Source organism: Populus nigra, chromosome 4 (assembly GCF_951802175.1).
Source record: "Populus nigra chromosome 4, ddPopNigr1.1, whole genome shotgun sequence".
Taxonomy (NCBI): Eukaryota; Viridiplantae; Streptophyta; class Magnoliopsida; order Malpighiales; family Salicaceae; genus Populus; species Populus nigra.
This window is the reverse complement of record NC_084855.1, coordinates 12,435,980-12,455,222: the sequence shown is the minus strand read 5'-3', so window position 1 is coordinate 12,455,222 and position 19,243 is coordinate 12,435,980. Positions and strand designations below refer to the sequence as shown.

At 33.1% G+C, this 19,243-nt stretch overlaps 2 protein-coding genes across 3 annotated transcripts; both read right to left on the bottom strand.

Moving 5' to 3' along the window:
- Positions 1 to 5,130: 5,130 nt before the first annotated feature.
- LOC133690877 (probable WRKY transcription factor 43) lies at positions 5,131 to 6,667 on the bottom strand. Its single transcript, XM_062111144.1, has 2 exons — positions 6,074 to 6,667; positions 5,131 to 5,490 (listed from the first exon to the last, which is right to left on the bottom strand). The coding sequence occupies exons 1-2, from the start codon at positions 6,469 to 6,471 to the stop codon at positions 5,313 to 5,315; spliced, it is 576 nt and encodes a 191-aa protein (XP_061967128.1). The 5' UTR covers positions 6,472 to 6,667; the 3' UTR covers positions 5,131 to 5,312.
- Positions 6,668 to 9,292: 2,625 nt separating this feature from the next.
- LOC133691186 (uncharacterized) lies at positions 9,293 to 12,791 on the bottom strand. 2 transcript variants are annotated; one of them, XM_062111581.1, is made up of 7 exons: positions 12,683 to 12,791; positions 12,393 to 12,557; positions 12,098 to 12,163; positions 11,897 to 11,971; positions 10,821 to 10,950; positions 10,620 to 10,742; positions 9,293 to 9,781 (listed from the first exon to the last, which is right to left on the bottom strand). In XM_062111581.1, the coding sequence occupies exons 2-7, from the start codon at positions 12,548 to 12,550 to the stop codon at positions 9,638 to 9,640; spliced, it is 696 nt and encodes a 231-aa protein (XP_061967565.1). In that variant the 5' UTR covers positions 12,551 to 12,557; positions 12,683 to 12,791; the 3' UTR covers positions 9,293 to 9,637. The 2 variants fall into 2 exon arrangements, with proteins under 2 accessions (XP_061967565.1, XP_061967566.1); XM_062111582.1 differs by having other exon boundaries at positions 12,652 to 12,722.
- Between the last annotated feature and the right edge of the window lie 6,452 nt (positions 12,792 to 19,243).

Below are 19,243 nucleotides of genomic sequence, written 5' to 3'. Positions count from 1 at the left end.
TAAATTAGCAATCAGCTAAAATGCAACTCCTCTCTGAATTTTAATTCTAACACCACACAAATTTAATACAAAATTTTAAAAACATTTAATTTTAAAAAATACTCATTCTTATCGTCACCTATACACGACTGAACGAATTTAAGTGTTCGTGTTTTTTTTTATAGGTATCGCTGTGCCATTAAGTGCTTCGAATCTAATTTAATGACAATCTTTCTACTGGATATATTTTCCAGCATCGTCACCTTTCCTTCAATGTTTTGACACGTCTCTTACCGCCATTTCAAAGCAGACAGTTTGCGGCATGGGCTTATGTATGGACGCGCACTCATTATGGGCTGAACACCCTCGACTCGGTATGGGACACAGTTGTAAACTTTTTTATTTGGAGTACGAATTTTGAGCAATAGTTCTGATACCAATTTTTAGAACTTTAACAGTGAGAAAACAAATCACACTAGAGTTCTTCTTCTTCTTTTTTTTTTTTAGTAATGTAGGTATCCAGGCCAGCTTATATGTACTTTAATTAATTTCACGGGCACTGAAGTTAACGACTATGTAAGCCTCTAGTGGTCTCGAGGTTTGTGAGATTTGAATTGGTGACCTCTAGGGAGCACACATTGAATTTTTATTAAAGAATACGTTTCGAAACGCGGTCCAACCCGTATTTTCAAAAAAAATAATTTTTTTTTTTTAAATTAATATTTTTTTAGTGTTTTTGGATTGTTTTGGTGCGCTAATTTCAAAAATAATTTTTTTTTTAAATCATCTTAATACATTTCTAAGCGAAAAGCACTTTGAACCACAACTGCTACCACAATCCCGAACAGGCCTAAGTGTTTATTTAATATTATAAGATTATTTTTTAAAATATTCTTTGATTGAAAATATATTAAAAAATTATTTATTTAACAAACAAACATGTTTTAAGTTGATGATCCATGTATGTTTTAGTGGATGTTTGGTAATATGGCTGCGTGTGAGATTGAAAGGGAGCCACATAAATATGTGTTTGGTTAAGTTAAAACTTGGTTTTGTTTTGGTGGGCCCCACCATAAATTGAGGTTGCATCTAGGTTTAACAAAAGCAAAAAAGTTGAGTTTTGTAAATAGCACCTCGCCTCAATTTTTCAATTATCAACCGACAAACCAGTTTGCCCACAAAACATATATTTTTGAAGAGAAAAAAAAAACTTGTTAGAGGAATATCAAACTTCCTAGAACCTGCCATCCATCGGCCAAGCAGCTCCCTCAGTTCACCATCAGCCTCTGCCGTTTCGACCACCAGCCAGATATCGTCGCTGCACATGGTAGCTTGCTCTTCCCCTTCCCCTTCTTCTTCTTCTTTTGCTGCTGCATTTCCTCGTCTCCACTGTTTTGTAAAGTGAACAGTGGAGAGCATCTCCGCTATTCATGCCCCGAATCAGGTCTGGCCCAAAACTAAATGCATTGGACCGGGTTCGACTCAATAAAATAAAAAAAATCCAAAAAAATTTCTCAGATATTGTGTTTTATTTGAAAAACTAGTATTTAACATTATTCGATGGCACTACATAATTATATTAGAAAGAGATCGTATGATGACGTAACATTTGCAGAATTTAATCGCAATTCCAATTTTGTTTCTTATGATATTTTACCTGATGTTGTTGCACGCACAGGAAGCCATGGAAACTATAGTCTTTGTCGGATGGATTTCGTTCGTGATAGAATTACAGATAGTTTAATGAAACAGTAAAAAATACCTTATATAAAGTATTGTTTATTTCATGATGTAATAACAGTAATTAAATCTACAATATTTCAATTAAAAACCATCAATATTAATACATGTCTTTTTAAATTATTTTATAACCTCAATTTGAAAAGTATTTTTAACCAAACACATTCAACTACCTTTTGTTCAACTTTAATTTCAACTATAATTTTAACCAAACATATATTTTACCAAACTAACCTCAACTAAAAGTCTTTTTTATAAAATAATTTTTTTTCAAACTACAACCACAATACTAAACACATCTTAGATTTGTCACGACACACACTCGCACTTAAAATAATATATTTTTTTAATTTTTAATATCAATATATCAAAACATAAAATAAATATAAAATAAATTTTAAACAAGAAAAGTTTTAAATTTTACTAAACCTCTATTTGAAACACAATACCAAACAAAACTTACACTTAAACACTGTTTGTTTTTGCTTTTTTAAAATCTATTTGAAAATTTTTAAATTTTATTTTATATTTTCTTTACTTAAAATAAAATTTTTTATATTTTTAAATTATTTTAATACGTAACTATAAAAAATAATTTTTATATATTTTAAAATAAAAAAAACTTTAAAACTAACCACCACACCAATCTTTACTTTTCACAGAGCGCGCCAGCACACAAAACTCTTGGCTACAAATTATTTTTCTTCTCCCTTACTGCACAGCACACACAACGCAGGCACCACACACTCACACACGTGTGTGTATATATATACACGCACTTTATTTTCTATCTTGCAGCCTACTAGATACTTCTGGAGCTAAGATATTTTCTGGCTTGAGCTAGATATTTAATGGAAACCGTCTAGATAACTCAAGAACGGTAGGCGGTGAGAAAATTGGAGACTGATCTTTAATATGTGCATGATGATTCAAGGTTTAATCATAATAATAATAATAATAAAATGTAATAAAGTAATAGTACTCGGGCGACTCAGAAAAATAAAAAAGACACCAGCTAATAATGTCATCAAAGATGACGCAGTAAAACTCGGTGCCGCGAAAAGTTAAATTGAAAGCTATGTCCGAGACGATAGTTTCTGGATTCGGCTGGATCAAGGTGTGGATTTTAAGCAAGGTGTGGATTCGGCTGGATCAAGGTGTGGATTTTAAGTTTGGACCGAGTCATCGAATTATCTAAATTAATTTTTTTAAAATTAAAATAATATTATTTTAGTAAAAAAAATTAACAGGTTGCAATAGAGTTTTTAACCAGGTCTTATCAGGTCAACCGGGTTGCCGGGTCACACTGGATTTTTTATTTCTCTATTTTTTCTTCAACCCGACCCAGTTTTAACCCTGAATTGATCGGATCTCGGGTTGACCCACCAGACCGAACCACATTTTAAAACTACACCAATGACTATTCTGTCGGAGAACTTTCTATTCCAAGTTCAAATTTTAATTGAGGATTATTTCTTTTCTTATTAATAAGAGATCTAAATCTTAAATCTAAGAGAATAAATTAATGGAAATTGAATTTACCATTAGATTAAAATCATATCTCATTAAAATATACAGCAATATCAAGGGGAAGAAAACCATTTATAATAAGTTTGTTTTCGGTTTGAGTTGGGGATAAGATATTAATTTTTTATATATATTTTTAAATGGTTTTGATATGTTAATATTGAAAATAATTTTAAAAAATTAAAAGTAAATATTATTTTAATATATTTTAAAATAAAAATATTTTTTAAAAAATCAAAACAGGTAAAATAATAAACATAACGAGGAGCTCTTGATTTGAAGAGATATATTTCATGTGAGAAGTTAAAGATCGACCCTGACTTAAATGGATTTATCCTGGATAGAATAATTGAAGGATGTTTTATATTTTAACCATGCTGAAAAAAATAAATTAGGGTCTGTTAAGCTTTTTTATTTTATTTGATTTTAATATTTAGATTTATAAATAGTATTTTGGAGTTGAAAATAAAATAATTGAGGTTATTAAAATATTTTTGGGTATAAACAGTTTAAGGATTTGTTTTGGTCTGAATTGCCCATAACTTAATTTCCAAGTATCAGAGATAGTCAAAATTTATTGGAGTGGATGTCGCGTTCTACTTATGTCGACAAATCTATCTATCTATTTTTTGTTTTTTAAATAACTCAGGCAGAGGACATGAAGTGTTTGACTCTTTTTTTAAAACATGTGAGCGGGCTTGGTTCTTACAAACCTAGAAGCGTTAGGCTTTTTTTAAAAGGCCTGGCATGCCTGGGGCTGCCTTTGCAAGCCTAGGCACGCCTGGGCTTTATTCTGTAGACTTCACATTTTTTTTATTTTTTTATTTAACTATTTTATTTTATATAAAATTCTCTTTAAATAAAATTATAAAAATAATATATATAAACCACTTGATTATGCTATATATTCAAATAAGATTAGTGCTTTTATGGTAATTTTAACCATTACTTTATGAATAATTATATTTATACCAAACTAATATGTATAGTTTTTTTTTAAAAAACAATTCTCATGAGTATCCAATAAAAATAAAATGCCTATTTTTGTTATTTTTATATAATTTTATCAATTTATTTTCTCAACAGTCAATTGAAAATTATAAAGGCATGATTTTTTTATTAAAAATTTATTTTCAGATCATTATGAGGTTTTATTTTAAGAACCATTCATCTAATAAAAAGGACCAGTTTTCATATAAAAAACAATCAATAAGAAAAAAGCCTTGATTAAAAAAATGTGTTTTTTTAAATCTAAATAATTGAAATGATTACAAATACTTATTTTAATTTTTTTAAGTTTTATTGAAAACAATATGATGATAAAAAGACATACTTTTATAAATAAAAAAAGGCCTTGAATAATAAAAACGAATTTTGAATAAATATATATAAAAATTCTGTTCTAGAATTTAATTGATTGATTTCTTATAAATATTTATTTTAATTGTGATTTTTTTATGTAAAAATAGATTTAAGAAAAAAAAAAAAAAGAGTCCTGCGGCATCCCTCGACCTTGCCGGCTAGTTCACACCTAGAGTATCAGTTCAGGATGTGATGAGGGGATTCCTTAATTAATAAATGAATTTGCTCTCTAAACCGAAATGAATGGCCTAATCGGCACCTCAAGCCCCAAATTGAGAGAATGGGCCGCACAATACAACATTCGGGTCTCTAATCTCGACGCCTCTCTTTCTCCATAAAATACGGACCATTTTCACAAGGCCAGCACTTGAAAAACTAAGAAGCTTGCACAGGACAGCTCTGTTTTATGTCAAGAAAAGATGCTCGTATTCTATTCTGATCATCTAAATTTAAATTTTAATTAGACGAGGCTAAATTCTCGTTAATGTTTTGTTTTGATGTGGATAGCTTGTTCTGGATGGATTTGAAAAATATACTTAGTTCCAATTCATATAAAAACTCTATCGATCTTTCTAGTTGTAAAATTAAAAGAAAAAAAATAAGAAAAAGAAGATGTGGAAAAGTTTACAAGTTTTCACTATATACAAAGACTGATATAAGATGGCCAAGAACAACAGGGTCTGCTTGTGCAGAAGCGAGCTTAATTAGAACCTAGCTAGGAATTGCATCTGTTTGAGAAGAGGAGTTAGGGTTTCCATCAGTTTCTCACATGGATGATCATGAACTCCTTCATAAGTCGTGACGACTATGCTTGTGTCCTTAGATAGCCTTTGCACTTGTTTCTTCACGTTGCATGTATGATGCGTGCACCGGTAGTAACTCCTTTGGCAAAATAAAATAAAATCAACGCAAAACATTTCACAAAATTATTAAATAATTCATATATACTTGAATAGATAAAAGCAATTCATTAATTAATATTGTTTTGTGTAAATATGAAAAACAGTTATTAAGGGTTATTAGAAAAGTGGGTGAAATTGTATAATAAACACACTTAATATGGAGACCGCGAGAAATTAATAGGATGATCTTGGGCTGTGATCCACACAATTCAGACAGCTCAATACATACAATATTCTTTCGTACAATTCCTGCTGCTGCTGCTGTCATGCATGGTTGTTGTTCTTTCCGAACCCTAACCCTAGCCTTTAATGTGTTAGGCCTAGCTAGCTAGATTTTTATGGAAAAATCTTTGATCTGTTCTCGGGCGAGGTTCGTTATATACATATTTGATCTTAAACAATGAGAAACTTTAGTTCGCTCACATAAAATATCAATCGGACTAATTAGTAATTGGGTTACATGTAAAATCTAAAATGCATAGCATGCAATATATGTTATATGATGCAAGGATTCTTTTCTTTTTGTTTAGAATAGCTTAATATTAAGTTAATTTCTTGCAAACCTGGGATATTTGCTGTTCTTCACCGCTTTTTGCCCATATTTCCTCCACCTATATCCATCATCAAGAATATCGTCTGCACTTCTAGTTTGGAAAGCAAATCTTGGCCGGGTCGCCTTTTTCACTCTTCCCCCTTTCTTCTCATCTCTATTTCCCTTTTCTTCCTCTGCTCCATTTTCAGCCAACATAGAAGCACTTTCCATTACAGGCCTCTTCTCACCGAGCTGGGATTGGCCAGAGAGAAGGCCAGCCCAATCAATATCCGGAAGGACTTGAGGTTCAATTATAGAAGGGTACTGCAACGAGGAGGATGGCAGTAGTAAGGGTGTAAGGAGATAGGAAGGGTTTGGGGATGGCGCCATTTGTGGCAGTTGTGGTGGTGGGGCTTCATGGCCTTCCATTAATTAATTGTGGGGCTACGCACAAAGAGAATGATCAGAGGGGAACTGAGAATGTTTAAGATCGATGAAAACATAGAAGAGGTCAAGAAAAAGGTAATGGAAACTGGGAAGGTGAGAGAGGTTGGACAGACCTACAAATAGAGAGATGAAGATGGTTTGCTAGATTTTTTGAAAGGAGAGTCTGTTTCAGTCTCAATTTCCCTCTCTTGCAGCCAAGGGTAAAGCCAACTACATCTCACCTACTTCTGTTTACCTGCCCTTAAGTGAAGAGGGAGACGTGCCCGACTTATGCATATCGTTATCTCCAATGCACTATAGCATGCATGGCATGCTACTATATATGCATCATTCTTAGGCTTTAAAGAAGACCTCAATTGAAACACGTGGAAATTTTCCTCTAGGGTAATGGATATGGTACTGTTTACCACCAATTAAATCAAACAAAATAACATGATGCAATTGAAGAAAAAATCAATAAAAAATATTAAAAATAAAATAAATGATAATAAAAAATAAAAATTAAATTGGATAAAAAAAACTACCATAAGAACATGTTTAATTTTTGGCAAGATGAAGAGATAAGAAAAAAGAAGGAAGAGGACAAAAAACCTGCTGAAACTCAATCACTTTTCCTTCAGGCACATGCATGGCACCGGAAGAAAGAACACGATGAGCTGCTTCCAATGTCGTCTTAAAAGGAAGTGTTTGGACATTGGGCAACATTGCACGTGTTGTCTAAAAAGCATGTGCAAGCGTCGCCCACTCCCTGACACATAACTTGCACGCTCGATAATATTTTTTAATTAATATTAAAATTATTAAAAAACAAAAAATTATTTGGATTTTTTGATTTTTAAAAGATTAAAACTAAAGGGACTACAATTGAAAATTATGAAAGAATGTAGCCCTTTTCGTCCATGAAGGAGAGGAAAAAAACATCCCAACGTGAAGTATAAGAGAAGAAAAGAGAAAAGATAGAGGAACGGATCGAAATAGAAGAAGAAGTGATTATCAGAGCCACACCAGAACTCCATAATCACCACGTGCCACTTTGAGAGGAATCCCTTGCTGATATGGTTATAGGCAACAAAACTAGAATATATCCACAAAACTAGTTTTGTTGCCTATAACCAAATCAGCAAGGGATGTTAAATAAAATATTATAGATTTATGTTTCTAGTTTTCTGGTTTCTTCCACACAAAAGAAGAAGAAGACATTGATGTTATAGATGTATGTTTCAGTATCATGAAATATTTTAATTGAGAAACAGTTTAAATTTAATTATTAAAATAAATTTAATATTAGATGAATTAATAAATTGTAAAAAAAAATATTTGTCACTCTAATTAAAAATTAAAATAAAAGGTTGATTTTTCTTGTCATTAAAATATAGATATATATGTAAATATTTTACCTCAATTATCTTTTTTATTTTACTCGCTTTTACTTATTTATCTTGGAGGTGAATTGTAATCTTTAAGTACATATGATAAGTGTATCATGTAATTATAACTTATCCATTTAAAATTTCAAATTAACAAATTATTTTTTATGTTTATTAAAAATAAATATTCTTAAGAACTCTAATGATTTAAATTCGAAGAGAAAAAATGTATTTTTCTTGTAAAAATTCTTTTTTATTAGTTTTTTTTATTTCGACATAACAATGATTTTTCATTAACAGCGTGATTATTTAAATAAATATCTATTAAAAATCAAATGATTTAAATTAAGTAAGAAACATAATGTATTTCTTTAGCCAAAACTTCATTTTTGATACTCGTTAATTTCTTTTTAATTTTAGAGGGAGTTTTTTTTTTAATCAAAAGCATGATTCAAATAAAAATTTACCATAATCTATAAAGCAAAAAAGAAAATTAATAAATTTTTAGTTATTTTTATGGGACTATATAAAAAATAAAAGAATAATTAACCGGAGAAAATAATATAAAAAGTGATGATAATGAAAATAATGGATGTATTCTATTCTTCAGCATAATTAAAGTTTTAAACCACTTTAATTGAGTTTCTTTCTAAAAAAAAATTCATGGACACCAAAATGGGAGTTATTTATTAAAATTTGATCACCTCAGATTTTTCTCACCTCTGTTAGCATTGAAGGACTAAAACATGACAGATATAAAATTTCAGGCCAAATTATAATTATATAAAAGAACAAGGACTAAATAAAAAAATTAAAACTTGAGAAACCAAATGAAAGTTTTGGGCACCTTTTATGAAAAATGCTATGTTTCTTCATTTATGTTAAATTTGATCCCTTACATTTCAATTTGTTTTTTAACAATAAGCTAAAACTATATTTTACAAACTTGATTGTTGATTTAATGTGACAGCGCATCGAGTGAAAGAAACCAACCCAAAAAAGATGTCAACACATAAAATCATATTAATATAATTTTAAAGGGCTAAATTGAAAAACAGAGGTATAAAACAATAAAAAATTCTAAGACCTAAATAAGAAAAGAAAAGAAAAAAAGACAACAGATAATGGCTCTGCAGCCTCAGCCCATTAAACAAAGAGATATATTTGATTCCGGAGCTTCGGGGGCCCCAATTTTACACGCGGAACACTCTTAATCAGTCCGAATCCAAGAAGAAGAAGAAGAAAGCACACCCACACACACCCCTGCAACGAGTCCGGCCTGATTAGCTCACCTGCAAGGACTCGCCAATTTTCTTACTGGTACTTCGAGAATTAATCAGTTCAGCTGAAAAACAGCATAATTCCACTTAATGACTGATAAAACTAATAGTCATGCAAATAATAACCGTTTATGAAGGTGTTCTCCACAGAGATAATTACTCGTTGAAAGTGAACTACCATATATAGATGACGTGGAGAACTCTTATTGCAGAAGAGCAGGGCATCATCATCATATAAAAGTAATGGGCACATGGATATTGATAATTTATTTAGAACAGATGGCATTTAAAATCCCAGAAAAACACCAAAATTTGGAACACTGGACGGGAATTCACCGGAATTGAGCAGCCTATGCTAAAAATCAAGTCAATTGACCATTCCTGAGGGATATCAAAATTCCTTCTGCTAAGTGAATGGCAAGTGTTGAATGCAAAACAGAATCATAAGCAATCCATCCGGGTTCTGAAACAAAGTGCATTTGGACCTCACTATCTTCCAAATCAGCTGATGATCATCTTGTTGAGATATTCAGTTTGCTCAGGAAAATAGCCCAGTAGTTCATCCTTTGTCACCCAAACAAAGTCTTCACACTTTCCAATTTTAAATTTGTCCATTGCAGTCACCTGGGACTTGAAAAAGAATCGCTGGAAAAAAAAAAGTTGCGAGCAAATAATATGGGCAATTATTAATCAGCATTTTAAATGAAGGCAAAATATCATACCACTATATAAATTATCTCCGCCTACCGTCGGCACACGTAGAAATATTTACATGTTGGCTAAAAGTGGCAAAAGAACACACATAGTGGCATGAGATATCCTTAGGTGTGTGTTTTGTTTCATTATTAAAAGGAAAAGCTACAGTTTGATGCACAAAATTCGCACTATTTGATATATATACATAGTGAGAAATGTTGATTCTTTATTTCAAAAAAGTATAAATTATATATTAAACATGAAAAACATACTCTCAACTGCATTCGCATCGCAACAATCCTACCTTGACTTGTTTCTTGAAATCTCTTATCCAGGGCAAGAATACATTCCATTGATGCACATATAGATAATTAAAAAAATAACAGCAAAACATCTTAGAATTTATCTTTAACGATGATATCAGGCATTATATCTCCTAGTTTGATATTTTAAAAACCAAAGTTCCTTCTATATTTGCAAATAACCGTGTATTTTGATGTAACTAAGATGATTGGATCTTAATTCAGCTACATTAAGAAAGTCGATCCTTTTTTAACAATAAGTAGTGTCAAAATTAATTTTATGTGCTCTATATTCAATTAACTAGTGATAGTACAAGATAAAAGTTAAGTGAAAAAAATCTTCCATGGCCTTTTTTTTTCCATTCTGTTTTCCAGACGAACTTCCACCATCTTAAAGAAAAGAAGAATTAAATAATGGCATACTACATGTTGGGCACAACATATCTTCCATCCATACTTACTGAGGTTTAATTCCAGAAACATACCTTGTAGCCAGACTCTTGTGCATCATCTGTTGGCTGTATGACCATATGACCCATAGGAGCATTGCCAGCAAAATATGTGTGAGAAAGTTCACCTAAGACAGACTGTAATGCAGATTCTGCACACTGCAAAGATTTGGAATTTATTGAGAAAAGGATAAAACAGGGAGAGGAGGAAATGGATAGTCACATAACAATATTCACCTTACGCAATGTTTCCTCAGATTCATAAACTTTTTCAGGAAAATGCCAGACAGGCCTGTCACTAGGAGACCCATATGCTTTACCATAAAGAAGAAGATAAAGTTTTCTGTCAAGTGCCCTCTGTAATGACCTATGTGAAACAAATTTAGAGGTCATTATCATTAGAATCCTGATTGTTCCTTAGAAATGAGTATCAGTGTAGAGCCCAGAAAGGCAAAATTCAATTGGGTTAACCCTTTTAGCCAACAAAGAAAAGAAATCTACTTACACAATTGGAACAAATGTGAAATATACAAGCTAATACACTACAGCAAGGACATGCAACTATGGCATTCAGCAAACAATCAGCAATAAGAAGCTACTGCGGCTTCACTCATGCCCCATCTTTGCAACTTACGATATTTAAATCAACTTAAGTATAAGAACAAACGAGCAAGCCTGATGTAGCAAGGCTAGTTAAATGCTGAAATTTGATAGGTCATGTTAAGAGTATAAGAACATAAAAATCTTTCAGAAGAAACATTGGCACAACTCAAGCAAAGGATATATAATTGGAGACAAAAATAATCCATTGCCAATACTTTGAGTCGGACATGCACGTTTTTGTACACCTACCACATAACAAGTACTTGTTGTAAGACTAGCATGCCTCATGAACAAGAAAACATTTTAGAAACAAAATTATCATCGGATTATACGTTTTGTTAACATAAAAATAGCATACCAATGAAAATTTGGAGGAATAACTCCTGATTGAAAAACATGAGTTTTCCACTTATATCTATATTTCAGGAAAAAGTTCCTCCGCCAATTCCAAAGCTTTTTCTGATCCAATTCCTAAATAATTTCCTTCATAACCTAAAAGAATTGTCTCCTTTTGACCCACCCCCACAAAAGATTGCCAATACTTCTAACAATTACACACACACACACACACACAAGAACTCCATGATGCAATCTCTATAAAACACAATGTTTGAGAATTAATAGCAAGAGAAGCCTATCTAACAATATAAACACTCGAGCAAATTCATGTAAGAATTGGAAGAAACAACGGCAACTTATCTATTTCATACTTTTTATCATTTGTCTTGTCAGCTTCCGTGATGCGGGGAGCTGGTTCATACTCAATTTGATAGTCACCTTTTCCACTAGTTACAACAGTACAAAAAGGCAATTAGTTAGAAACAGCTAATAAATTCATTTGGCATCTTGTCAAGGTGATTTTGTTGGCTTCCGAGGATTCATAAAATGTCAGAAGGTTAAATTTCACTAACCTAGAATTAGACTTGTCTAAAAACTCATCTGGATATCTGCGTCGAAACTGCTGCCTCCAACGAAATCTACACCCAGCCCCAAAAATAATTTGCTTAAACAGCGCAAATTCGCAAAACAAATATTGATGAACTGGTAACATATTGAAAAATAAACGGCAGATTTAAATCCTATCCTAAACTGAGAAAATAAAAGCACTGAATTTATAAAAAATAAATAAAAACAAAACAAAAACTAGCTTAAAATTTTAACAGCAGCAACAAACAAAAGAAAAAAAATGAAAAGAGAGAAACTCACGAGAACTCGGTAAATGCATAGACCACAGGGTCGATTTTGGGAATAACAACTGGCAATCTCTCGAACAGTACAGAAGCTACGATTTTCTCTGGTTCGGTACAAAATCCTCGCTTTGTTACCAGAGATAGAGCCAATGATGTGAATAACGATCTTCGCATTTTGGATCTACAGAAAGAAACACAATGATTTATGCATGTAAGAGTTGAAGTTCAAGAAGAAAAATGAGGAAAAGCCCTTTCTTAAACCCTAAAATAGTCACCGGAGAAAAATAGAGAGAGATGAAAATAGACCTCGATGGGTGGAGTACTGCACTGGTGACGGGGAATGTAGGTTTAGTGAACCGGGAACTTTTATTTATTTTTACTTTTTAGTAACAAGAAAACCGGGCTTCTAGGTTATCATTGAGAGTCTGTTTGGAAGAGTGGTAGCTTTTGTAACCGCGGTTGGTAAAAAGTACTTTTTTGAAAATCATTTTTCTGTGTGGTTTTGTTAAGTAAATATATGTTTGGTTATTATTGTGGTTACAAGTAAAGTTGTCTAAAAAGCACTTGATATGTGTTTGGTTAAGTTGTTTTTGTAAGTGCTTCTATTGGTAAAATTACCTAGAAGGACATGTGTGAATTTTGTGAAGTTGTGAGTAAAATTTGTTAGGAAATTCTTTGAATACATAAAAAAAAAAAACAAATGTTACATTATTGTTGTCCTCCAATCATCCCATTAAACTATCCGCGATGCCATCACGCACATAATTCATCTGAGAAGGCCTATGGTTCCCTTGACTTTGAGAACGTGATACAACATCGGCTAAAAAATCATCAGGAATAAAATGAGGATTGCGATCATATTCTGTAAATGCAACATCTTCTTGTGACTTCCTTCTTATGTAGTTATGTAGTGCCATTGATGCCACTACAATCTGCACCTGTGATTTGTACGGATATGCCGGCATATTCTGTAAAATTCTCCATCGTTGTTTCCACACCCCAAATGCACGTTCAATGACATTGCGGAGTGATGAATGTGCACGATTGAATCGCTCCTCCCGACTTGTTGGTTGCCCTCGACGTCGAAACTCTTGGAAGTGATACCTCTCACCTTTATATGGACCGAGATATCCATACTCATTTGGGTACCCAGCATCAACCAAATAATATTTACCTGAAATAACGATAAAGAAAATTATATCAAATGTAATAAAAAATACAAAATAAACATATTAAAAATATAAATATGTTTGAATGTAATTATTGTCCTATATGTACCTTCAGGAGGTTTTGGAAATTTTATTCGTGGATTGTCAATAGCCTCCAAAAAAATACGAGTATCATGAGCGCTCCCTTCCCATCCTGCCCAAACAAACGTGAATTGCATATCAAAATTGCATGCTGCCATTACATTCTGTGTCGGCACACCTTTTCTCCCGATAAATGGTACTTGATCTTCATGAGAAACAGAAGCACGCACATGTGTCCCGTCGATCGCTCCAATACAATTCTACGAAACAAAACAAAACAAAACAATAACCAGCATTTCATAAGTAATTAAAGATTAATAATATAATATTAATGTTGATCTCTATAATTGCTATAAAGACTGTCTGACCTTAAAATGAGGCATAAATCTAGGATTCATCTCAATTTCTCGTGGAGTGTTTAAAAATTCAGAGTCCTCGGACTTGATTATATCTACCGCAAGCAAACAAATTGTCTTCAACACTTCATTAAAATAGCGACTCACGGTTTCACCCGAGTGTTGAAATCTTTCTTGGACTTGCCTATTTGTTGCACCTAATGCAATGGTGTACAAAAACATTGCCACCTTCTCAATAACACTTGTCCTTCTCGATGGTTTCAAGCCATACTGTGTTTCTAAGTCATAACAAAGGTTTTGTAACGTTGTTGCATCCATTCGAAACATGTTAAAACACCGTTTCCAGTGTCCTCGAACGACTTCAGTCAACCATTGCATCCCTGTGTTATATGAAACCATACAAGGTTCCTTATGCACATAAGTAACATAGTACATGTGTAAAGCACCAGCGGTACATAACAAGAGTTTTTCATCATCAAACTCTCGTTGCCAAAATGATTCATCCTCATCGTCAGTAGGTGTTGAATCCTCGTTTTCATCACTATCATCATCAGTTCCACTTGAATCATCCCCATCACCACCACCATCATTCACCCCTTCATTACCACAACCATTTTCATTACTAGCGGCTCCACTACCACCGGTATTACTACAATTAATATGATCAATTACATGATTCATCACGGTATCATAATTGTCATCATAGTTAACACCAAGCATAGCATTCACCCATTCATCTACCATATCTTCCTACACAAATTGAATTGCAAACATTTATGTTCGTTTCAAGTCATATTAAAAACAAAAATTCCATCACTTTTATATTTAAATTGACAACACTATTTATCACTTTGGAAAATATGGAAAAAATAATAATATCATGTACATAAATAATATCATGTTATAGATGAATAACATGTCTTTTAGCCATAACTTGTATAAACAAAGAAAACATAAGTACTAGAATGTTATGTTGCATAGCATTCAAATTCATGCATGGAACAAACAAGCATGAAAACAATAGTGCGAGGATAAACTATAATAAAGAATTGCATACAAACCACATCATGTTAACATGTTGTATTGAAAGACCAATGAACTTTGTTGACGTTAAATTAACAACAAATCAGTCTTGAATGCAAAAAATAAGATTAAAGACAAACAACTTACAACTAAAGCTTCTGTTGCAAGAACTCCCAAGACCAAAAGTATAATTTTTGTAGTGTATTAAACGGGGCAGAATATTAAGAGTACATGTGAAGTAACAACATGCATTATATATAGGAAGCAATGTATCTCACTGTCAAAACTTTTACAATTTCAAACAATACACATGCTCAACAACAGTGAAGAATATGCCTGACTGCAGTGCTGAAAAGCGTTTACAAATTGAGAATCTTTTTGCTTTCTCTTTTTAGGTGCCTGTACTCACGCACTGTTTCAATATAGCAGCCTTACATACATATACAGCCAATAACCTGCAGCTCACATTTCACAACTGTAAAGCAAAAAAAGTAGCTGTAAAAAACCTGCATAAGTACATCATTACTGTAAAGAAAACAATGGATGGAATATAACAACAACTCTTTTCTATTTTCTAATTGATGTGAAACTTGATTCCATAACCTCCTGTTGCCAAAGCCCCATTTGCCATAGGTCCCTCTATCTGTACACGTTTCGTTTCCTTCACTCTTCCAGCATGCTCTGATGTTTCTAGCATACCAACACACCAGTACCAACATAAAACAGGAACAACATTCACTAACAGCATACCTCATAACAGCACTACCAGTATAAGCAAGCACAAACAATTTACCATCACACAACAGTAGCAGCATAGCCATAAGCATTCACACATGACATACAATCACATATTGTTCCAGCATAAGTCTTAACAGTCATTATAGGTATCCCTCAACATAATAGCATATTACCCCTCAATATAACATAAGACAACACAACAATTTTACAATAATCCATACAATGTAAAAAAAGGTTAGGTTAGCAATCCGCAAACATAATTTAAACTGCTTGTTCTCTATAAAATCAGCACCACTCTTCATGCTTCAATCCAGCAGCCTTAAGCGTCATTGTCCCAATATTGGACACCTGTACATGATTTGGCAGAAAAAAAAATCCCATATTCATCTAGTTGTTAAAGCAATTGAATACATAAACTACGATACATCAGTAAAGCAATACTGACCGTAATTTAGTGGTTTTGACGTCTCTGGTACATTTTTTTAAGCCATTGATACTTCCTATCAATATCTCCGATTGAGGCCCACATCTCTCTTTTCGTCCTGTTAGACAAATACTCAGTTGCAAAACAGTAGAAGTCATCACCGAATTCAATTCCGGGTATGGAATGGACCTCTGCCATCACCTCACGTACACTACACCCTATATTATCCCGACTATCATTCTTCTTGGAAACACGATCAAATAGTTCATCAAAACGTGACAACAATTGATCACCTACTCCGGAAGGTTTTTTGCTTTTCTTTGTACTTTGCACACCACATTGTTCTCTTGCTTTTCTCTTTCCACTGCTATTTGTGGTACTGCTATTTCCTATATTCACGCCAGCAACTAAATTGCGAACATCGTCTGTGAAATTAGGAATAACATCCTCCTCCGAATCTCCACTTCCTTCTTCCAAATTTTCTTCTTCATTAACATTACCCTCCGTAGTGCTTTGACCAGCAACATAATCATCAAATAAATATCCAGAAGATGGCGTCCAAGCGTAATGTCCAGTCGCCACAACATTGCTGAACATTAAATCAAACTTACTACAAAGTGACGGTTCAATCCCAGAATGTCTAAACTTTTTGGAACCTCTGATTTCCTAAAAACAAGTGTATGAAACATCAAATGCATAAACTAAATAACACATGGTACATTGTTTAAGAATTAGGACAAGACAAAGCAAAAAATATAGATAAAAAAAGGTATCAATAACTCACCTGAGCTTTTTTTGCCCACCACTCATCACTAGCACTAATAGTTCCAAGATCACTATTTCATCCTACACCTGTTTCAGAAATCAATTTTTTCCAAAGCCTCCAGTCTTTTTTAGCACCATCCCATTTGTTTTTAAGTTGAGTCTTACTAAAAGCATAACCAGTTTTCTCTTTAAAGGCAGCCATAACAAATTTCCATCCGACCTTATCAAAATGAGTGTTTGGCCTCATTCCTCTATCAATAGCAACAATACAAATATCACAGAATGTATGCACCATCTCTTTAGTCCAAGATGCTTTATCCGAGCTTTCAGTACCTTCCATTGATACTTTTGTTTCTAACATAATTCATCAACCAACACAAGGATACATGAGCCTTTAAACTTTGTAGTGGATATTAAAGATATTATATGTAAACAAACTTTTACGAATTGATATTAAGAAATGTGATAATGTTGTCATCAATGCAGTTGATTTAAAAATATATCCCTATTGTGTTTATTTATGCTATATAGACACTAACACTCACACACATACACACTAATGATAATAATGAATTGAATGACCAGTCTTTAAACATGAATGAATAAAATATCCTGTTTATGCAAAGAGGACATGCCATCTTCGGTTCAAAGGCAACAAAGTAATCAGTATAGATCCATATATTTCAGACCATAGAGCAGAACAAGGTCCATTTATGATAACCAAACTCCTATCATTTTCAGACTCCCCAACATCACCAGATCCATATATTTCATAACATAAGGCAGAACATATTATAAGAAACTGAAGGCAATTCAAGGAAACGATAGTTGCAGATATTTCATATCATTAAACACAACAAATTTTTACTGCAGTCATGGTCTTAGAGAGACCTAATGGATACCCCGTTTGGTTTGTGGACAGAAGCACATGTATTTTCTAGACTAGAAAACACTATTCATTAAACCAATTTGACATGTCACAAACACAAATCCAAAGTGTTGCCATCTATATAGCAGTTTCACTTATAATTATTGAATATCAGACCCCATCCCATTAATCAGTGCGTGTATACACCATCATTCACCTCTAGATCAAAGTGACAACACAATCATGCAATAGCCTTAAACAATGTTCTGATAATCCTCAAACGACACACAATTTTACTAGCTTGCCTGTAACTCAAACATTGCAAACTTACTTGTCTATTATGCAGTTTAGAACAGGCTAATCCAAGACATCAGGGCTGCGACTTTATCAAATGGACTGAAGCATATCTGCAGCATAACAAACAAATTAGTACATGCTAATAATAGGGGAACTTCAGATTAAGCAATGACGAACAAGATTGAGCACGGTTTTGCAACAAAAAGCTGTTGGGTTAGTAGATCAGCCAAGAAGGAAAACAGATCGCGAAGGCTAAACACATGGTGGTGACATATCCAAGTTCACCGTTAAACAGTAGAGAAGACCAACACTTTTACTACATGAAAAAGCAAACAAGAACTGAAGGAATGAACTTACCACGTTTCTGGCGAAGCTCGGGGTGGGTGTGGCTGGTAATCGCATTCGTGTGCCATGGGGTAGCTTTTATACACCGGATATTAATTGGGTTTCTCAATTGTAAAGAAGGAAATTGAAATAACGAAGGGTGAAGGCTCGCAGATGAGGGGGTTAATGGTGAAGAAACCAACAGAAGCTTTGAGAAACTGGTACAAATCAAAATTGATTTGTTTAGGAGGACAGTTTTGTCTAATAAATGCAACGGTATTAAGCTATTAATTTGTAATGTTTGGATATGTAAAATTATCAGCTTTTCACGTGAAAAGCTGATAATTTTTACTTTTTCTTAACCTGTGGTCACACCACTATTTTCATGTGGGGTCCACAACTGTAGCTAAATATAAATCTTTTACCAAACAATATAATCACTGCGTTCGGGGGAGCCACAGAAGCCACCACTCTCCCAAACGCCCTCTGAATTGATTATCGATGATCGTTTAATCCCAAGTCCCAACTCAATGTCGCTCAACTCTAAGTACAACAGACGACCTGTCAAGCATACACACGACCTTCTTTTTATCTTAATAATAATGTCTAATCTAGTATTTGTTTTTTTTTCTCCTTCCCACATGGAAGAAGTATCTTTATACCATTTTATACATCAATTGAGATATCAAATTTTATCTTTACTCAATCCATGCTGAGACTTAAGTGTCAATATCATGAGCTAAAAAAATTAGTTTATTTATAATATTCTAGAAACTCAATCCAACATGTATATCTTATCTATATTCTTAATAATATAACTCT

Bases quoted from the DNA above. Each gene is read 5' to 3' on its own strand.
- LOC133690877 (XM_062111144.1), bottom strand. From the start codon at position 6,471: ATGGAAGGCCATGAAGCCCCACCACCACAACTGCCACAAATGGCGCCA. The intron at 5,491-6,073 runs GTTTGCAAGAAA...ATTTTGCCAAAG, and splicing joins AAGAACAGCAAATATCCCAG to GAGTTACTACCGGTGCACGC.
- LOC133691186 (XM_062111581.1), bottom strand. From the start codon at position 12,550: ATGCGAAGATCGTTATTCACATCATTGGCTCTATCTCTGGTAACAAAG. The intron at 10,743-10,820 runs GTGAATATTGTT...AAATCTTTGCAG, and splicing joins CTGAGGAAACATTGCGTAAG to TGTGCAGAATCTGCATTACA. The intron at 9,782-10,619 runs GTATGTTTCTGG...TTTTTTTTCCAG, and splicing joins CACAAGAGTCTGGCTACAAG to CGATTCTTTTTCAAGTCCCA.